This window comes from Sardina pilchardus, chromosome 11, assembly GCF_963854185.1.
Source record: "Sardina pilchardus chromosome 11, fSarPil1.1, whole genome shotgun sequence".
In the NCBI taxonomy this organism is placed as follows: Eukaryota; Metazoa; Chordata; class Actinopteri; order Clupeiformes; family Clupeidae; genus Sardina; species Sardina pilchardus.
The window spans coordinates 26035193-26056404 of NC_085004.1; the positions used below are offsets into that span (position 1 = coordinate 26035193).

A 21212-nucleotide genomic window follows, 5' to 3' on the forward strand; every position below is an offset into this window, starting at 1 on the left:
GGACATGGAGCCACCACCTAGCAGGCCGCTAATTCCCCATGTCAAATACAATGGGAGCAATTATATGCTAATCAGCGTTGCCCTGCCGTACCTTTCTCCAGCGTTCGGCCTCAGCCTGTGTCCAGGCTGGTGCTGCAGAGGGCGGTTAGTCACGCCATATTACTGCCCTATTAGCACTGTCACACTTCAAATCGGGGCCCATTCACCGTGCAGAACCCATTACTATTATTCACTAATAATGATAATGTAATGATGAATGCAAAATGATGAAGAGAGAAGAAATATAGGAGTGTCTGTTGAGTTGTGCGCACAATCGGAGACAGAATGGAAGATACATTCACGTGCACATTTGATGCCTTTAATGCACAGGGCCAGATATGGTATCTGAGTGGAACAGTATTTCGGCCGTTTTGTTATAAACCCTAAAACTGTCTTGTGATGATCCCTACAAACAAATGGGAGCAAGTGAAGGTTTATTTTTTTTTGACAGGACACCAAGCGAGAGACTTCTGGGCAAATGTCTGACTCCCGGCCAACTCTTCAGCCCGACTCTCACAAAGCCTCTTGCAGACTCAATGGTGCGTTTGACAAACGGATTGTTTTAAAATGAAGCTCCCCGTCCAAGTGTTGACTACCCCGAGCCCCCCCTGTCCCCTCCCCGGCACACCCACCCGACAGAAAAGGGCCCCTTTGTTAACCTAATGTGCTTTTACCAGTTGCTTTGGCCAGAGACATCTGCTGTGTGCAACCAGTCAATATTGTGGCGAGAGTTCAAAGCAGCCAGTTCATTATTCCTGTCAGCTTAACAGGCAGAAGGTAGCAGACTGAGAGAGCGCCGGGACAATGGCCGGCACAATACGGGGCTCATTAGGAGGTGATTTATCAGGATGCGATGCTCAGTTTAACCTCTGCTCAGCATCAGTCTCCTGCCCATCTCCAGCAAAAAAAAAGAAGAGAGAAAGAGAAAGAGAGAAAGAGAGAGAGAGAGAGCGAGTCAGCCCATTGTTGACAGGTTTGGGTGAAAGAGGAAGCCCAGAAAGAAGATGCTGTCAAGAAAAAAAAGAGAGAGTGTCATAAAAAACGAATCGGAGAAGAAGCCTGGGGACGAGCTGAAGTGTGTCGGTGCGCAAGACACAGGGGCAGTGTGAGGGCTTTGTGGCGGTGTGAAACTCAACAATTACGCCGAGGCACTCTTTAAAGACAGATATGTATAAAACACCTGTTTGCCAGTTTCACGGGCATTTTCTACGGTTGAGCAGAGTTGGCTGCAGTAGCAATTTGTTGTGTGTGACTTGATGGCTGTCTTGCACCACACAAAATGCTCTTCCATCCTTATATTGTCTAACAATTTCTCCTCGGGAGTTTTAGACATTCTTTCTTCTAATAACAGCCCAGCGCTGTCTAGCTTTGTCTCTGTTTTTATTAGGCCTCAGATAGAGGCCTCTTCAGCACGGGGCCCTTGCCTCTTCATTCAGCCCATTCAATTCTGATTTCATATATCGGGCCCGACCGTAAAAAATCGGCACGTTTATGGTCACCGGCCACCTCTGGCCTTTATGAAAGTCAAGCATTCCACTCATAAGGCTTTAAATACATTGCAAGGCTCCATAAGGATGTGTCATCCATGCATATGCAGGGAGATCATAGCCGCTTCTCTAACTAGGCCCCGGCGTGGACAGAAGGGGCATAATTGGCGTTTAATGTATGGAGAAGGGGCTAAATGGCACAGAAAGGGAATATTCAGAGTAGGCCCATGTGGCGCTTTGTTAAGGAGACACAGCCACACCCCTCATTGAATCCATTTGCCTAAATCAATCCCCACCGAGGCATGGGGGATAATGTACCAGCCGAGGTTTGTAAACTGTTTTGTTAACAATGCATCCTGAATGGGGAGAAAGGGAGAGAGAGAGGGAGAGAGAGAGGGAGGGAGAGAGGAGGACACAGTTGAATGCCAAACAGTTGGGTGGGTGTGGAGGGTGAGTGGGACACTCTATTCCGGATTGGGAGGGGGGAAGGGGGGGGTAGTGGGATGACACTCCCCACACACCCACACCCACTCTCTCGCTCACACACACACACACACACACACACACACACCATACATGCACACCCAGCGCCACCGCCTTCTCCTCTATTCCACACCCATTGGACCCTCATCCTCCCCCTCCATGGACACATACACACACTCACACTCACACTCACAAACACACGCAAACAGACACACACACACACACACACACACACACACACACCGCTGCTCAAAACCATCATACGGCCCATTCCGAGCACGTCAACTCACCACCTGCCTCCCCCTATTTTACGCCCACAGACACAAATATGCACAGAGACACATACATCCACACACATGCATACACACACACACACACACACACACACACACGCACACACAAATGCACGCCCACAAATACAGACAAACACACACACGTACACACATGGACGTTCTATACGTGGTTCACAAATGACAACCCCCACCTCTACCCACCTCCCCACCAAACACACACACACACACACACACACACACACATAAACACATCTGAAGCGGCAGCAACAGACGGCGGGTGACCCCGCTGAGCCCCGTGTCGTCCCCCACACACACCCCTGGGCCGCCCCGCCCGGGCCTCCCCGCTCAAAGGCCGCTGACAGCGGAGACAGAGGAGCCGTCAGAGCAGGGCCGCCGAGCCATAAATTGAGTGATCAATAACGTCAGCATCAGAGGAGCGGGGACTCCGAGGACCGGCGGGCCAGCGGGCGAGCACCAACGCTATCGCTCATGCCAAAGGGTCCCAGCTCTTGACAGGGTTATTTCAATCCTAATGAGCGCACGATTGTTCCTTCACCCCGACATGTCAAAGGACATTTCACAGGATCACTGTGTGAGGATTGGAACTGATGTTTGATACACACTGTATCATGTAGTGTGAAGTTGGGAGCATTTTCATCACTTATTAGTATTGTATACATGCATTTTTACAAAAGTCTTTTTCAAGTAGGCCTATCCTTCCTTTTTCATGATCTATTATGCCATTTGTAGAGCAACTCAACTGTTCAACTGTGTTTTACTTCCAATTCAAATGCAGTGATTTTGTGTTCCTGCAGTAACATTGGGCAATCCTGCAGTAACATTGGGCACCATCACGTTCACTTTCACATGGATCCTGACAGCAGTTTTGTCACCAGCCTGGAGCCTGATTGCCTATCAAAGACGTCGCATCCTGCACTGCGTCTGGCACACCCGGCAGTCCCTTCCCCACCGGGACCCGCGGCACCAGTCAACAACACCAACACAGGCTAGCCGCACAGATCACTCAGCACCCTTTATTGGCTCTCGTGTTGCCCCACCAAAAGACAAGGCAAGAGGGGGAAGCAACACAGCAATTCCCAGCTGAGATCTCCCCAGTCCCAGCCTGATAAGGAGCTTAAAGCCCCCTCTGATTAGCCATTAGCCCCCCGACCCCAGCAGACTCACCATCTCTAGGGCTGGGGTAGCATGTGTACCGGCCCCTCTGCCTCTCTGTCGTACGGCTAATTGGCACAGAGGGGTGTTTGGCAGGGCCAGGGCCCCGGGGGGATTGCCCCTGACATCTGATCCGATCCTCACTTAAAATCAAACTGATGCTAAACTGTAGCGTCTAGCGCTGCTGCTCCTGGGAGGCAGGCAGCCTGTGGCCAGCGATGCGTCGGAGAGTCAAGGCTGAGGCCAGGTTGGGCCAATGTGTCCACGTCAATAAGAGAGATAGAGAGACAGAGAGAGAGAGAGAGAGAGAGAGAGAGAGAGAGAGAGAGAGAGAGAGTCAAAGGCTCATTATGGATCCTCATATGAAAGCACAGCCTGAGGCTGTAAATTAAGGGTGATGTCATTATGGAGAGGAATTACATCAGAGGGAGAGCACCCTGTTCTGAGGTGTTCTGATGATACTGTATGAGTAAAAGGATAAACACACACATGTGGCCAAAGCTTTAGGTGTGTCTGTAGAGCTCCGTGACACCTCTACACCTCTGCTGTCACGCCACAATCTGTTGACAAAATACATCAGTGTCATGTTTAGTGGCCTAGAGTTCAAGTACAAGTACAATCCCAAATCAGCAAAATTCTAATAAAGACAGTATTTAATAATCTGCAAATATTGTGAACTCATATTTAGTTGCAAAAAGGACACAGACAGCATCAAATATTGAAAATAACAAATTTGATTATTTCATGGAAGGTATGTTTTTCTATTTTGAATTTGATACCAGCAACACATTTTTAAAAAAAGTTTGGACAGGGGTAACATAATGCTGGAAAAGTTGTGTAATTATGATAAGGAAAACAAAAGGAGGAATGTTTCACAACTAAATAGGGTATCTGGCAACATGATTGGATATGAAAAGCAACATCCCAGAGTCTCTTAGAAATAGATATGTGTATTCAATACTCTGTGTAAACCTGTGTGGACAAATGATGAAACAATTTTATCTTAATGCTTCTTAACATGAAATTATGCGTTCATTATCTACAGTATATAATGTGCACAAAGCTAATCTTCTTTGACAAATTTTTCAAATATGTCCAGATCTGTCAGATTAGGTGCATAATGGAATGAAAAACATGACTAATAATACCCCAGACTGTTGAGCAACTGACATCCTATATCGGGCAGGAATGGGACAACAATTCATTTAAAAAACTCTAGCAACTGGTCTCCTCAGTTCCTAAAACCATTTGCAGCATTGTGTTAAATAAAGAGGCTGAGCAGCACAGAGGTAAACATTCCTTGTCCCAACTTTTTCTGAAACATGTTGCTGGCATTATGGAACCCTGGAGGGGTCTGCAAGATATGTTTTGGGGGTATATCCAGAAAATTTGTGCTTATATTATTAAATATTGTGCTCAATTTACTAAATTGTGCACACATTTTACTAAATAGTGTGCTCATTTTACTAAATTGGACTCTCAATTGACTAAGTTATGCAAATATTTTACTACATTTTGAGCGCAATTTACGAAATTGTGTGTACATTTTACTAAGTAGTGCACTTGTTTTACTAAATTGTGCTCTCATTTTAATTTTTGTAACATGAGTGCACAATTTAGTGAAAGGAGAGCTCTATGTAGGCTAGTAGAACCAGCACACAATATACTAAATTGTGCACACAATATAGAAAAATGAGACCACTATTTACTAAAATTAGCACACAATAATAAAGCTACCAAAATATTGTAATGACTTGCGGTATATTTTCCATTAAATAGTCATTTTTTCATTTTCATTTCCTTTTGCTGATAAATATGGGTTCACAAGATTGTACAGTATCACATTCTGTTTTTATTTGCATTTTACACAATGTCTATTTTTTTCTGATTTGGGGTTGTACAAAGACTTTCAGCTGTGTCACTGCAGATAGGGAAAAGACAAGTCCTCCCAATTACAAAACTACAAAACATGAAATTACTCTCTAAATCCAAATGTTACCATATTGAGCAAACATATTTTGCGAGCAATGAATTTGTTCAACAGAATCATGAAGATGACAGTAAAGCACCTAAGTAACCAGGAAGGCAAATTATCATATTGGGTCTCTGGAACATTTGGTGCCACCATGCCTTTGCAAGAATACGGAGATAGTCATCAGCTCTCAGCGAAAGTTTACAAAGTTTTCTAAGCTTTTTGTCAATGTTAGATATTCTAAGAGACCGGAGTCCATTCTAAACACCTAAACTCAGCACATGCCTCAAGCTTATGTTAAAGTGACACCTACACTTCATGCAAATTCAATTTAGAGTATTTCATCAGAATTAGTTGCTCAAATTGGGTTTCAAGGCATGAATCAATTTTGCAAAAAACAAAAGCTGAAAACCAAAATGTTGCATTATGTTTCATTTACGTGCAACTGATCAGTGACAGTGAGCATTCACATTAGATGTCCATAAAGTAATGTGCACAAATACTAAAACTCATAACTTACACACATAACACACGTAACATTTATTTGCTTATGTGGATTATGTGCTTGTGTAAGTGATGTTATTAAAGGAATACGCAGAGGGTAATCAACATTCATTCATCTAAAGTCTCGGTTAATCTGCCTGCTGTCACTCTACTATTACAGTATTACTTTCTAGTATAAGCATACTGCACAATTATATATAAACATGCAGGAATATGGGAGGACAAGCGAAGTCAAAAACATCAGAGACCACCAGCCCTGTGGAACTAAGAATATCTCAACCAATTTTCCAGGTTACCTCACAGAATCATGGCTGCAGAAACAGAACTGAGCAACCAATACACTTAGAAGTTGCTCACAGTCCAGCACAGCCACACAAGTGAGTTCAGACAGTTTCACAAGCTACATGTCCTGTGAATCTTAGCAGACATCCACAGCTGTACCGTCTACAATCCATGCCAATTCGCCCTGTCCTTAACCAGCGGTTTATTGTGCCATGTCCGCCATGTGACCCTGCTGGCTCTACTGGTCATCAAAGAGGAATAAAACGGTTTAGGGCTTTAAAACAGTGTTTGGTTTTCAGTTTGGAATTAATCTGGCATGGTAATTGTAGAGTATACAGCATTGGTCACACAGAAAGCCACATATCCTGACAGCTGCTAGACATCTACAGGAACAGAACATTGCATATCATGTGAAATGGATTTGAAATTAAGTGTCAGACCCCCATTTGATGTGCCCATGAGAAAGATTAAAGGGCCAGTCAGATTCTTATCCTCGTATGATTTTCAGAATAATTTTGGGAGATACTGCATAAAACGTGTATCTCAACTTGTACACCATTTACTCACAACTGTAGGATATGTTGTCAGGTTGACATATGGCAACAGGAATGGCATATGGTGTCAGCAAAGTCATAAGTTGTGAACAGTTGTGTAGTGTAGTCTTGGTGCTCTTTGTGGTGCTGGAGAAGCGCAGACACTTAGCATTGTGTTGCTCCCCTTTGTGTGAGAACATGGCAACACTGGCCAGCATGGAGGGCCATCTGACTGAGTGTGGTCCGGCTCTGTCTATTCTCGCCCGGGCCACTTGAGAACTTACATGTCCATCTTTGATCCGTGCGCTTTGTTGTCGAATAAGATTAGCTTTGTGAACATCCTCCGGGCCCCTGGGCCCTCGGACAGCAACATTCCTCCGCACTGTTCCCACCTCACGCCCTCCGGGCTCTCCCTCGTCCCCAAGGCGTCCACACACAGCGTCCCCACAAAGGAGACAAAATAGCCGCCTGAGATTGTGGAGTCCGGGCCGAGGCTGATTCCTGAGCAAACACGGCGAGGCTAATAGAGCTCCCCGTCTACTCCACCCCTCAAATTAGACCTGATTGTAACAGCGGGGGAATGTGGTGTGTCCACACCGGCACACACAGGCGTTAATGCTCTCTAATCCCTTGCACACACACACCGCTCACACTCATCAACATGGGTATCAGATAATCACTGAACCACCCAGGCAGTGAGAGTGAGAGTGACCGCACAAGAAACCCCCGCCATCTTCCAGAGAAGAAGAAAGAGAGGGGGGAAAAATCGCCTTCACCAGGTTGGTAACTTTTTTTTTCCCAAAAGGGGGGCGGTGGTGGTGGTGGTAGGTAGGGGGTAATATGTAAATACTGATTTGGTAGGAGTGGCAGTTTGGGGTTTTCCAGAGATTAGAGCTTGTCTGCTTCACTCCCCGCCGTGCTAGCGCACTAATACAGGTGTTGGTAAACTGGCGATAGCCTCAAGCTAATTTAGCTCCTTTCACACCGCTATTGTCTGCCTGGCTCTGCCATTTGTAGCAGTGTTTGCTCCTCGGTAGGGAGGTCCCTCTATGCTGTGGTGGGTCCGGTATGATCCCTCTTTCACCGCAGCTCGCAGGCTCTGGCTAGCCTGGGCTCATCCTAATGAGACTCTTAGTAGCAACAGAGCCCAAAATGGGCTCCATGCTGAGAAGGCCTTCTGCCAAGGCCATAGAGCCAGAGCTGCTACATGCTTTCAGGCCCCCGTGGTTTCAGGCTGGAGTTCTCAGTTACAGAATATTTTTAACTCTTGCTGTTGGAATCATTATTTTTCACACGCTGAAATCACTCTTATCCAAATTTGCCAATTTAATGGCTTTATTATGTCGGAGTCATGTGAGCTCCACTGGGACTTGCCTTCTATTGAAGTGTGCTGCCATAACTGTTTTGAGGAGTACAATAAAATGTCCATGAACTTTTACGGCACTTACCCTAACACTTTTCAAGGTGTTTACAGGTGAAAATCAACCTGCACGTGGAAAAATATGTGTTTCGGACATGCTTTATTTTTCTTCTAAAAAGTAACGTCATGTTTAATCCTTGTCAGATACCATGACTCTATGATACTATGTCAAGTTTTATAGTCTACGTTTTTTCTTTCCTTTTTTTTCTTAAAGGTGCTATATGCTAAAATGGTTCTATTGCATGCTTCATACAGTGTTACCCCAAAATGGTTCTGAACTGATGAACTGGTTTTGAAGAGTTCATCCAAAGGAACCCCTAAGGGTTCTTTATGATCGGCTGCAGTCCAGTTTCTTTTATAATGTTGTAATATTTAATTTTCCTTTTACTAAACTTAGAAAATATGTCTACAGCTGACCAATGTGAGGGGGCCTCTATGACCCTCTACGTGGCCAAAGACTAGGATGTGTATCTGGACAGATCTGTGGGAAACTATGCTGGTTGGGGTCCAGACGGTGTGTGTGAGCTGATGTGGGAATGATTCTAAAAGGTTAGCATGTGACTAGGGGTCCACTGTGGAGACAAGAACAAATGTGCATGTGTGGATGTCGCTAGTTCAAAGAAGTCATTAGGCCTCTCGAGATGTGCAACAAAGGGGAGATTTAAAACAGCAAACACTGCTGATCGAGTAAACCAAAACCAAACACGACATATCCGCTAAGAGGCTTTTCGCTTTCTTATCGAAACTCTTAGAAAACAAGGGACTCCAGTCTTACGCTTTCAACGATTTTCTTTCTCCTGGGAAAATTGCAGAATAAAGCCTCACACTGACATTTCAATCAGCAACAATCACCCTCAGTGAAACTAAAGCATCTGATATTCATATTTCTGATATTCATATTTCATTACTTGTCAATGTAATTAATTGACAAATAATTCTATATTTGCTAATATGGTTTGTCACTCTGTATCCATTCCTAAGTTCCTACAATCTTAGCAAAATGGACCAACTCGGGTCACATGAGTTGGTCCCCAATATACGTCTGCGTTACTTATAAGGAGCTTAGAACTGAGACATTCACATTTGTTATTCAGGGGATCCATTTCAGATTTTAATGAATAACAAGAACAAAGAATTCAGGGGTTGGATGAGGATCGGGGACATTGCCATGTCCCCCCCTACCTTCCTTGACCAGTAGTAGGTTGGACAGATGTGCCCAGTCTGTCTTTCAGCCTCTCATCCACCTGCTGTGGCCATCCAGGGGCCTGATATCCCCACATGGTTGTCTGCTTAAAACCACACTAATCTGTTTGTACTTTTAATGGCTGCATTGTTTCTTAGGGTCCCACTTGGAGGCTGCAGAAGCTGGTCTCAGCCCAGCTTTTTTGTGCCTGGCATGGGGACCACAAAGCTCAAAGCCCAGCTGAGCTGCATGGATACTTGGCTTCTGTTCTGTGCTTAGGCCTGAGCCGAGTGGATCCTCTGTGCTCAAAAGCTGGAGCTGAGAGTACAGTGATGTCTGCTGGATATCTCAGTGTTGCATACTGGATGGCAGGCAGCACCACAAAGAACCTCAGTCTCTGGACAAAGTATTTTCATGAGGTTACAGCTTGCTTTTTTTTTTTTTTTTTTTTTTTTTAAAGAAAGAAAGAAATTAGCAAAATTAGGATAGGAAACACTATTATACAAACTTAAAATTTGGGCGAATTCTTTTGGGATCTTTGGTTGATCCATTCCCTGGCTATGATGATGTTAGTGTCTTGCTCTTCATGTGTAGCTCCAGAAAAGGCACAAAACTACAATGGTAAAGCACAGAGAGAGCAATGTGTCTGTAATCAGTGTGCCAATCACAACTCAAATCATGGCATAATCATGCTATGTATTCCTCTAACCAACCACCCCCATGTCTTACGTGTATTGGGGTTAATTGGCATTGCATAATTTATTATTAATCCCGCATAATGCATTTCCGTGTCAATGAATGAAAAACCAGCAGAGGGTTCACACAGACACAAGGAAAGCACAGTGTGTATACCTCTGACCATTGTTAACGCCAGCTGACAAGAAGATGAAAAGTGGCATATAAGAGCAACAGTCAGATCTAATGATGTACTTCTCATCTCATCTGTGTTCAGCACCTAGTGGTCTCTCTGGGGGCCGTGGCTAAGGGGTCCCCGACCCCACACCACAGGGACCTGGGTGGCATCAGCAGACACAGCACTGGACTGACACATCGCACCCTCTGTTCTTTGACAGCGCGCCTGACAGTTGCTTTTGACGGCTATGGTGTCGAAGTCCTAATGAAGCTAATCCGCACCCAAGAGATCAGCCTGGGCAGAAGTGGCTCCGCAAGGCTCTTAAGTACCCCCCAGCCCCCCCAATCCATCCCACCCCAGACCAGGCCAACATCCAAATCTGCTCCCATCTCCTGTGCCCCCTCCCTCCCCACTGTCTTCCCCCTGGATCCCTTTCCTTGAGATTTGCAACACTGTCCCTAAACGCAGCCCCCCCATCTCCCCTCCAGCCTGCCCAATGTGAGCAACAGATCCTCCAATGGGAAAACAATGAGCAGCAGATTGTGCTGTCAGGGCCCATTAATTACCATCATTAGCATCACACTCCACAGCCAGGGGAACAGCACAGCAGCTTTAAGCTGTCTGAGTGTCAGAGTGTGTGTGTGTGTGTGTGTGTGTGTGTGTGTGTGTGTGTGTGTGTGTGTGTGTGTGTGTGTGTGTGTGTGTGTGTGTGTGTGTGTGTGTGTGTGTGTGTGTGTGTGTGGTTTTTCAGCAAGGCAGGATGTGTGAGATGTACATTTGTGTATGATTCCATTGGGTATGATATTGGAAACAATTAATTATGATTGATTAATGCGACTAATTAGCTGAGAACATTCCCCTGCCATTCAACTAATTTCTTGATCGTCCCAGGAACACAAGGATGTTCATGTTTCTCTAAAAGAAACATAAACCATTGTTTCTCATTTTGGTAGACATCAATTCACAGTGTCTTCATGATACAATGTCATTATGCTGTGGTTCCTGTTAGTTATATTGACCATTTGCTAAACCCACATCCCATTTGGCCAGTTTATAATCACAATGACTCAACATGTGTGTATGACAGGGACTCTGTGTAGGCCATCTCCCCTCCACAGGCTCAACCCCCCCCTACCACAACTTGACAATAGGCAGCCATTTTGTTTTTACTCAGCAATTATTAACAGACTGATCTCCCTTGGCATTTGTAATGATCACTTGTGGTGCACTGTTTCCTGTTGGAACTGAGATGAATGTGGATTTAGTTAGGATGTGGATTCCTGTCAGATTTCATTGGTATTCATTTATTTCAGCCATTTAGTTAAATGAGTAACAAAGAATCAAAATACACCAGTTAGTTGTGCATGAACCGACATGGCAGTGAGAATGAAATGTTTACGGTTAGCTGCCATGGCTAGATAAAAACGAGTTCAGAATGTAGCATCCAGAAGTCTATGAACACTTTTGTACTAATATTTGATTTGGTCTATTCTGATTGTTCCCTTCTGGGGTACCCCATGACTTCTAAATGGAAGACTCAAGTTAATATGAACACCCAGTTACCTGGTAACAGAAAAAGGTAGTTTTTGCTCCTGAATCCCACTCCATCTTTCTTTACAGTCACTGGCACACCTGAATGTGCCTAATGTGTAACTGATCAAGAACAAACATTTTGAGCCACGTGTCAGTAGTGGAATCTACGATTTTTTAAGGCAAAATTCACAACACATTCTTTCTTAGCTGGATTGAAGTTTTTTTTTTTAAAAAAAAAATGCCATTTGCACTGAATATGGGACTCAATCGATCATGTGAAGATCTCAGAAAAAGTCTTCATCTAGGTTGTTCAAAGGACTCCCTAGGCCAGTGCTGCCAGTGCCCTCTGCTGGTTATTTACATTGTACAATGATGGCAAGTTAACATTTTGTATTTACTTGGTGCTACATCTCCAAACAAATAGTGGTCTGGTCTGACAGATAGTTTGGACATGATACGATTCAGTGAGCAGTTTACAATATAGTATAGACACATAAAACTCCCAGAATTTGTAGGACAGGTTTCATAGAAAGTTGTAGCCTCAGACCCACTACTAAAATGATAGATAAATAGCAAGAAACAAAAGCAACAGTTACGTTTTCAATAGCATTTTTAGCTAGATAAAAAATGATTATCGACGATATTAATACAAATATTAAGATATTAGCCACACGTCACTAGACATTGTTGACCGTTATTAGTCCCAAAGAAGCCTCTTAATTCCCACTGTTCATCTGTGAAGAGAACATCCATACACACAGATTAATATCTACATATACAGTGCCCTCCAAAACTATTGGAACACATGCTAAAGTTGACAATATAAAATATCTTTTGGAAATTGATCTTAATGCCTTAAATGAAAACAATTACCAGCTGTACCAGATGCAGCTGTTTCATGATCCTTTGAACCAAAGATTAATATGTGGTCCTGATCTCTCTCTTATGACACTGGAGTTCAAGCACCAAGTTTGACTCAGGATTTACTTAATCCCAAGTATTTCTAAATCGGTCTTTGGGACCTCCAATTCAAACATTTATGTTGATAACTCAACATGATAAAAAATCAGCGGTTAACCTGTCAGGTGTGCATAAGGAGAGCAGATTATTTACTTGAATCCCATAAAGAGATGGAACAGCTGGAGATAAGATGGGTTTTTGGAAGCCCCTTTATAGATTAGAAAAATCAAAATCCTGTTGATGCGCATTAAATTACTTTGCTTCTATCTGAACTTATAGTATTCTATTGCCAATTCCCAGGTTGAGTTGGATGTGCATGTACTCCCAATGGTTCATAATCCATCCATGCAAATAAGGTTTATATTTAGTGTGTGCCATGTCTTCAGACAACATTTCAAACGTGTCTCTCCGGGTCCTTCACAGCGCCCAGTCTTTGCTCATTCAGTCCATGAGCAAAAACACTTCAAATACATTGCATGTCTTCATACTACACAATGTATTCTTTATAGCACAATAAATAGTGATGTCTTGCCTTGACACTTTAAATATTCAAATGTTTTAAAACAAGTTCTGAGGGGACTGAGATATTTAAACCAAGAGACACTTGTGTAGCAGCAGACATGCATCAACTCAAATTATGAAGGACAAGAAACCATTCATATAGATTAAAGGCATTTTTATTTTAACATGCAGACATTTTCAAAACAGCTCAGTTTTGTTTCTTGACCTTTATTGGCCCCAAGGAGGCCTCCGAATTCCACTCTCCAGCTGTGCCGAAAAGATAAATAATTTGCATAAGCTTAAAAAACAATTTAAAAGGAGAATCACAAATTTAAGAGGACCAAATGCCATACCTTCAGGCTGTCCGGTTCCACATGTAGAATCACAGCAGGCACACATCTCATCCATACCACCAGAAGAAGTCCAACTGAAAAGGACCACAGTTAGCACAGATCCAGAGATGAACACAGAATAGCACCAAGGTGGAATTCCAGAGTCCCCCCTCAATTAAACAAAACTCAAATCTTGGCCTCTCCCACTAAACATGACGTTTGATGGACGTGATCCATGTCTTTATTGCATTCGTTGGTCCAGGACCAATTCTGGACTAAGTACAAACTAGGTCCACTATTTGGACATCTAACCATGACCCCCATTTGGAGGTCAATAGGACTAGGTAACCTTTTTTGGACATCTGGTGTTAGTCAAAACTGGATGGCCAAAAGTAGTGTCTTTGTACAGTGGGCTTGCTTACCGGTCATTAGCAAAGGAACAAGCCTTGGAAACTGTTGAGGCTGCAGTTGCCACCAGCTCGCAGGTAATGTAGATCTGTAAGGGAGAAGGAAATTACCATTGTGCCCAGGTTAGAGCAGTGAATAAGTTAGAGCAAAGAACAATATTTCCATTTCTCCCCCCTCATTCTTACATCGTCTCCGTATCCCGGTGCAAATTTAAAGGCCTCCAGCTCAAACCGCAGCTGGTTATCTTGAGCCCTAGGCAGGAAGCGAGACCTGGAGCCGGTCAGCTTGGCATCAACAAAACACCTGCAGGGAAAGGGGGGAGGGAGGAGGGATGGATCTTACCAAAACTTTTTCCATGGTTTTTAAATAGCAGATTTATTAATCATGAAACCTCAAAGCAAACCTGAACCTAAACTATTATGAAACCTTCAAATAAGCATATGTAATAAGGAGTTAATTTATAAAACGTAGACACTCAAATTTAAGTGCTTCCCTCACCCATGGTTCTCAATGAATGAATATCTGGGTGATGTGTTCAGATCACGGACTGGAGTGGCCACACAGGAGTGGACAAACACGCGCAACGGCACATGGTTGTACTGGATCACTGAGGCCTCCATGTGCAGGAGGTCTCCCAGGTAGAAGGCATTTGAGGCCTGCTCAAACTTCCAGTCATCTACAAACAATGATTAGACAGAGGTAAGTAAGGGCTACACAACTTTGGCTCGCCTCTTCATGAATTCATACGCAGACTCCACAAACCAGTCATGAGTCTCAAGGAGAAGACTAGGACCTCCTCAGCAACTTCAGTGGCAGTAAACGGGATCCAGGTGGGTGTGATGACATCACTGCTCACATTATGCACCCTGAGATTGAAATAAAACACAAAGACACTTGAGGGTCTCCCATGTGGCATGGCGCAAAAACCTAGACAAATCAGTATGCAAGTGGCACTGGCAACAGCTTTCACCTTTGATAATGGCAGTTGATATCAACAGTGGCACTATTCATCCTCATGATTGAAGTTCCAAGATAAACTTTAGGCACATACGTAAGCGTGAAGGTATACACTAGTTCATCTTCAGTCACCTATGAAGGAAAGTAGAGCACTGTGTCCCATTTGTGTAATCCATTAAGTAACACTAATCACATAGTGATAATTACCTCCCCTTGAGGTCATGGGAACTTAGTACTTTAGAGTAAACATACAGTACCTGAAGACTGCTGCCACACCCATGCAGTTCAGATTCAAAGAGCAGAACCTGTGCAGAGAGGTCCTCCCTTGTGAAAGTACAGTCACCAAGAAGCATATCTGCTGGTTGGATCAGGCGGCCAGTGCCGAAGAAGTCCCGATGCACTTCCACTTGCACATCAGTCGCTCCACACTTCGCTGCCACAGAATTGGCTGGCACCGGCATTTTGGGGACAACCGGTACCTCGGGCTCTGTTGGGGGCACTGGTCTGCTGGGGAACTTCCATTTCAGCGGCTTCACAGGATCTTGTTTTTCCTGGGACTGCAAAGGAACAGGCTTCGGAGCAGGCGTGGGAGACGCTTTACGATCAGGTTCCTCATTAGCACTCTGGGGATCCTGTGGCAAAGATCCGTTGAGAGATTCCTTAGTGTCGTCGTCTAGTAGAGAATATGGAGAACGATCCAAATACGATTTGTATTCTTTCTTCAGAGGACTATGCCAAGGCAGTCGATTAGCTTCAGTCTGGAGAGCAACTACAAATAGCACCAAAATAGCACTAGGACAAGCCAGGGACCCCATTGCTAAGATCTGAGCTGTACTCTCCACTGAGGCAAATCGCTGAATAGAGCACTCTGATTAGACCTGCATTTTATTTGGTGTTGAATTACATTTGCCCATCCTATCCTTGAAAAGTCAAATCATCTACACCTGTGTCACTCACGTGTCACTCAGCAAAAGGGTGAGGTCAGGTGTATGTCATGATTAGAATTGCAATGTGATTGTTCATCTGAAACCCATTGGCCCAATCCCAAAGTGAGCCAGACGTAATTGATCTCAGGTGCTAAGTGAGTGAGTGTGTGAGGCCACATGGGCTCAGATAGGTATTTGAGGTTGGGGAAACACTTCGCGAGACCACATGTACCTTGTTGATGTTTAATAAGAAAGACGTTGCTGACATTTGCACCATGCACGTGTGTCATGCTGTTGTTTACCTTTGTAATTTCTGGATTTTCCCATAGACCTCTGAGGGCAATTGCTCTGTTGCTACAGTAGTTTGAAGTTTAACATGGTTTTAAACTGGAGTTCGAATTGGGACTTGGAGTTTAAAACCGTGTTGAGCTCCAAACTGCCCCCTGAAGTTTGCCTACAAAAAAGCTACCATCTTTGCCCAAATAAGGAGATCTGGTATCTTGAGATTTTTTCTATGGGAAAATAACATGGGGATTTTCAATTATCGCACCTGTTTTATATACAAAAACCTTTCTGAAAACTGTCAGGTGTGCATGATGTTATTTATGTATTTATGTCCATTTATGTAAATAGCCGGCCATGTGTAAACATAGCCATAGTTTTTAACTAGCAAACGTTGGATCAACTTTGGATTTTATGGGATGGCACCGATGAGTCATAATTTACACAGCGGCGTTGGTAAAGTGTGATGCTGGTGTGTGGAGTTGTGTTAATGCAAACGACGGTCTAACTCAAAACTTCACCAATACACATAATTATATTTGAGTAAGTTTGAACCTGCTTTTGCTTCGGAACATTCCTTTTAAGGACAGCACAGCACACCAGCAGAACAAATGACAATTTGTGCAAACAGTGTTTCTCTCGCCATCCACTTCTACAAAAACAGGGAATGGGTAATTTAACTGTAAGGAAAGGTAGTTCCTTCTCATTTCTTCTTCAAACTAGTACTAGAAAGGGGATCTAGGAAGGCATGGCCAGGCTACTTTTGAGAGAGAGAGAAAAAAAAAAGGATCTAGCCTTTGGGTCATTCAGTCCACGAGTAAGCACTTCAAATAGTTGCATGTGCATACTTCAAAGCATCCTTTATAGCAGTGTTTCCCAACCTTCTTTCCTTGAAGGCCCCCTTGCCCGTGTCTAATGGCCTGTAAAGACTACACGATTTCAGACCCATTTTACCACAATTGTGTCGTAGCCGACAAATTTCCATTGTCTGTCCGAATATTCAAAGTTGATGGCAAAGAATTCTAATACGTTTTGTGACGCGCGACGAGAAGGCTACAATAGATGGTCTTGTAATATGGCCCAGTCTTCCAACCAAGACACAGCAAGATTTTGTGGTTCACTGATCGCCTAGTCGGACATGGTCGACCGAAAAAAAAAAATTGTGTAGTCTGTACAGGCCATTAGACAACCCAGGGCTCCCTACCGGAACTCCTACCCGCATACACACACACAAGACATCGTTTTATTCAAAAATCGGGGTCCGGGGATGAATTACCAATGCCTAGCCTAGCCTGACCTGCAGGTTGTTTACCCAAGTTGAGGTAATAAATAACTGCATGAATTTAAGTGTGGAACCATATGTTTTCATTTGGATTATACAGAGTGTTGATTATCCAACTGGGTGTGTTATTGGGATTTTGTACATTTAATGTGCACAAATATAATTTTGGTAATCTCACATCCTGAGCCCAGGCAACACTGTGTGCGGACCCCCTGCCATCCCTGACGGCCCCCATTGGGGTCCCCGGACCCCAGGTTGGGAACCACTGCTTTATAGTTCAATAGATAAGGATAGGAGTTATTATTCCAAGATAAAAAGGTTCTGAGGGGGACAGAGTTAGCCTGAGGGACACCTAGTGGCATAGCAATGCACATAGAAGCCTGCATGAGTAGAACCCAATCAGCAAAACAAACAAAAAAACAAAGCTAGTCATGTAGGTTCATGGCATTTTTATTTAAAATGCAGGTATTTGCATAACATTTCAGTATGCATCGGTGACCTTTACTGGCCCCAAGAGCGCCTTCGAGTCCCACTGTCCACCTGTGCAGAGGAGAAATATTTTACATAAATGTTGAATTCACATTATCAAACATTCAACAGGACCATACAGCTATACCTGCAGCCCCTCCTGTTCCACATGTAGAGTCACAGCAGTCACACGTCTCATCCATACCATCAGAAGAAGTCCATCTGAAAAGGACCAGAGTTAGTGGTCACAACTAGTCAACTACAGCCCCAGTTTTAGAACATTTCTGGATCAAACTTCTGGGCATCAATACCCCCCTTCTGTAACTGGATTCTTGACTTCCAAACCAGACCTGTTAGGTTAGATTAACCACACCTCCTCAATCACCCTGAATACTGGCATACCACAGGGATGTGTGCAGCGCTCACATCTTCATACCTGTACATGGCTCTAAAGCCATTGCAGACAACACTATGGTGATTGGTCATGTTGGCTTACAAAAATGCCACCATCTTTCCCCAAATAAGGAGATCCGATATCTTGAGATTTTTTTTCTATGGGAAAACATAGGGATTTTAATTTTTGCACCTTTTAATTTTTGCACCGTTAAAATCTAACGGGGACAAAGACAATGGAAAAAGTTGGAAAAACTAAAACGTTTTGTCCTCTGCCTTCGCAGAGCTAACTTACAATGCAACTTGCCATAGGCAGTTAGCTTCAACATCCGGATCTCCTTATATGGGCAAAGATGGCAGCTTTGGATCCTTTTTGTAGGCGAATTTCAGAGGTTTATTTGGTCAAGTATTAAGATGGAATGATTTTCCTGGGTCTGACCAGATGAAAAATGAAGACAAGGCATTCCCTGCAAATCATTTTAGTTTCCCCCCATTATATTATATATATAAATATATATAGAAGTCAAAAGAAACCATTTAAATTTTAGCCCCTTGCTTACCTATCATTAGTGAAGGAGCAAGCCTTGTGGTTGGAAACCGTTGAGGCTGCGGTTGCCACCAGCTCGCAGGTAATATAGATCTGGAAGGGAGAAAGAAATTACCATGGCACCCAGGTTAGATCAGTGAAAAACACCACAGCATTTCCATTTCCCCCGCTTACATCGTCTCCGTATCCCGGTGAAAATCTAAAGGCCTCCAGCTCAAACCGCAGCTTGTTATTCTGAGCCCTGGGCAGAAAGCGAGATCTGGAGCCGGCCAGCTTGGCATCAACAAAACACCTGCAGACAAGGGAAGATAAACATTAGCAAAATCCTAGCCTGTAAGCAAAGTTGCAAACAACTACTTTTCAAAGACCGCATCGATGCATGGATGATACTAAAAAGCCACAATTTCTACCGACTTTATTAAACGGTGTTAGTCCCATGCCCTGCTCTGAAAACAATTAACTTTCAAACCCATGGAACCTGAAGAGCCTTGGCTCCATTAATCCTTCAAATGAGAAAATGCAATAAAAAATAAAGGCTGAACGTCAAGACATTTAAAAAGACAAATAATCGCTAAAGAAATTCAGTAGCCTCCCTCACCCATGGTTCTCAATGAATGAATATCTGGGTAACGCATTCATCTCAGGGACTGCAGTAGCCACACATGAGTGAGCAAACACACGCAACGGCACATGGCTGTACTGGGTCACGGAGGCTTCAATGTACAGGATGTCTCCCAGGAAGTAGGTATTGGGTGCCCGCTCAAACCTCCAGTCATCTGAAAATGAAAGTTAAAAAAAAAAAAAAAAAAAAAAAAAAACAAGAGCACTTCACTATATTCAAGCACACTCTACGTTTGTCCAAAAAGTAGCATTGAAAATCTGAGCATTTAAGCTTGCATCTGGAGTACATTAATGTAATGGATCCCACAAACCGGTCATGAGTCTCAAGGAGAAGACCAGGCCCTCCTCAGCAATTTCAATGGCAGCGTAAGGGGCCCAGGTTGGCCTGAGGGCATCACTGCTCACATCGTGCTCCCTAACATGTGAATAAAGCAGGAGACTTGAAGGTCTCCCATTTGACATGGGAAAAACCTGGCCAAACCAGCTTGCAACTACAGCTACTGCCAAGAGGGGCAATAGGACATATGCAGGGCAGACTGTCCAGGTACCTCATTCGTTTCCGGTGGAGTGTTAGCGGTGTTGTAACGGCATCTTCGGTTATATTTTGCTCCTGACATGTTCACTCCCAACACTGATATGGTCACTGATATGGTTTGCCCAACAGCAACAATTTTGACACATGCAACAGCCTTTTATATCATTACGTGCTGATTCACCAGGTGCAACCACCAAGCTGGTCTGTGCAGACACTAATTACAGCAGCAGCAGCAGCAGGTTTTAACACACCAAACTCTACCAGAAACGAACTACCTCCTGAACAGCCTTCTGTGTATATAGCCTATTATTTACCTTGGATAACGGCATTCGATGTCAACTGCAGCGCCGTTTGTTCTTACAATAGAAGTTTCACCAAGGGCTTCAGGTGCATACACAAGGGTGAAAGTATACACCAGTTCATCCTCAGTCATCTATGAATAAATTAATGAATGAATGTTGGTGAGATTTGTGTATTAGGGGGGAAAAACATAATTAATAAAAATGCATGCCAACATTAAAACACTACACAAGTCATGTTGGCTTAGCATTTTAGACACAAGTTACCTGAAGCCTGCTTCCACATTGGTGCAGTTCAGAGTCAAATACTAGAATCTGAGATGAGATGTCATCCGAAGTCATGAAACAGTCACCAAGACGGATATCAGCTGGTTCAATCAGCTGGCCAGTGCCAAAGAAGTCCTGGTTCACTTCCACCAGTACGTTAACCTCTCCGCACCTCACAGCCACAGAGTTGGCTGGGACCGGCACCTTCGGCACAAACGGAGCCTCAGGAATCACGGATTTCTCTGGCATCTGTGGGTACTTCCATGACGACTGCTTTCTGGGCTCTTGTAGTGTTTGCTTGGACTGAGAGAGAGCAGGCTTTCGGCCAGGCCTGCGATGCACTATAGGTTTCACAGGTTCCTGAACAGCGCTTTGAAGTCCTTGTGACCAGGAGCTACCAAAAGAATTCCCAACTTGGGCCTCCCCTACTGAATCATATGCTGTTGGCCAGTCAGAAAAAGCAGAATGGTCTTCCCCCTCATGATAAGGCCAAGGCAGTTGTTTAGCTTCAACCTGGAGACCGATCACATACAGCACCATAGCAAAAACAAATGGAGCACTGGACCCCATTGTGAAGACGTGTGACTTTCTTCCCAAAGGCAACCTGACCTGTGGAGCTCTGTTTAGACCTGCATTTTATTCGGCTTAAACTACATAGATCCGACTCCACTCACTACTG

General features: G+C 43.9%; 2 protein-coding genes across 2 annotated transcripts; both read right to left on the reverse strand.

Moving 5' to 3' along the window:
- Positions 1-13374: 13374 nt before the first annotated feature.
- Positions 13375-15783, reverse strand: LOC134095222 (zona pellucida sperm-binding protein 3-like). The gene is made up of 8 exons (XM_062548650.1): positions 15171-15783; positions 14927-15045; positions 14719-14822; positions 14455-14632; positions 14142-14259; positions 13971-14044; positions 13570-13643; positions 13375-13483 (listed from the first exon to the last, which is right to left on the reverse strand). The coding sequence occupies exons 1-8, from the start codon at positions 15726-15728 to the stop codon at positions 13425-13427; spliced, it is 1284 nt and encodes a 427-aa protein (XP_062404634.1). The 5' UTR covers positions 15729-15783; the 3' UTR covers positions 13375-13424.
- Positions 15784-17837: 2054 nt separating this feature from the next.
- On the reverse strand, positions 17838-21212 carry LOC134095221 (zona pellucida sperm-binding protein 3-like). Its single transcript, XM_062548649.1, has 8 exons — positions 20534-21212; positions 20282-20400; positions 19744-19847; positions 19410-19587; positions 18986-19103; positions 18825-18904; positions 18020-18093; positions 17838-17943 (listed from the first exon to the last, which is right to left on the reverse strand). Exons 1-8 carry the CDS (start codon positions 21101-21103, stop codon positions 17885-17887), a joined length of 1302 nt encoding a protein of 433 aa, XP_062404633.1. The 5' UTR covers positions 21104-21212; the 3' UTR covers positions 17838-17884.

Excerpts from the sequence above, each read along its gene's own strand:
- LOC134095222 (XM_062548650.1), bottom strand. The coding sequence starts at position 15,728 with ATGGGGTCCCTGGCTTGTCCTAGTGCTATTTTGGTGCTATTTGTAGTT. Across the intron at positions 15,046-15,170 it reads GGTGTGGCAGCAGTCTTCAG|GTGACTGAAGATGAACTAGT; the intron begins GTACTGTATGTT and ends TTTCCTTCATAG. Across the intron at positions 14,633-14,718 it reads CTCCTTGAGACTCATGACTG|ATGACTGGAAGTTTGAGCAG; the intron begins GTTTGTGGAGTC and ends CATTGTTTGTAG.
- LOC134095221 (XM_062548649.1), bottom strand. The coding sequence starts at position 21,103 with ATGGGGTCCAGTGCTCCATTTGTTTTTGCTATGGTGCTGTATGTGATC. Across the intron at positions 19,588-19,743 it reads CTCCTTGAGACTCATGACCG|ATGACTGGAGGTTTGAGCGG; the intron begins GTTTGTGGGATC and ends TTTCATTTTCAG. Across the intron at positions 18,094-18,824 it reads TGCTCCTTCACTAATGATAG|ATGGACTTCTTCTGATGGTA; the intron begins GTAAGCAAGGGG and ends GGTCCTTTTCAG.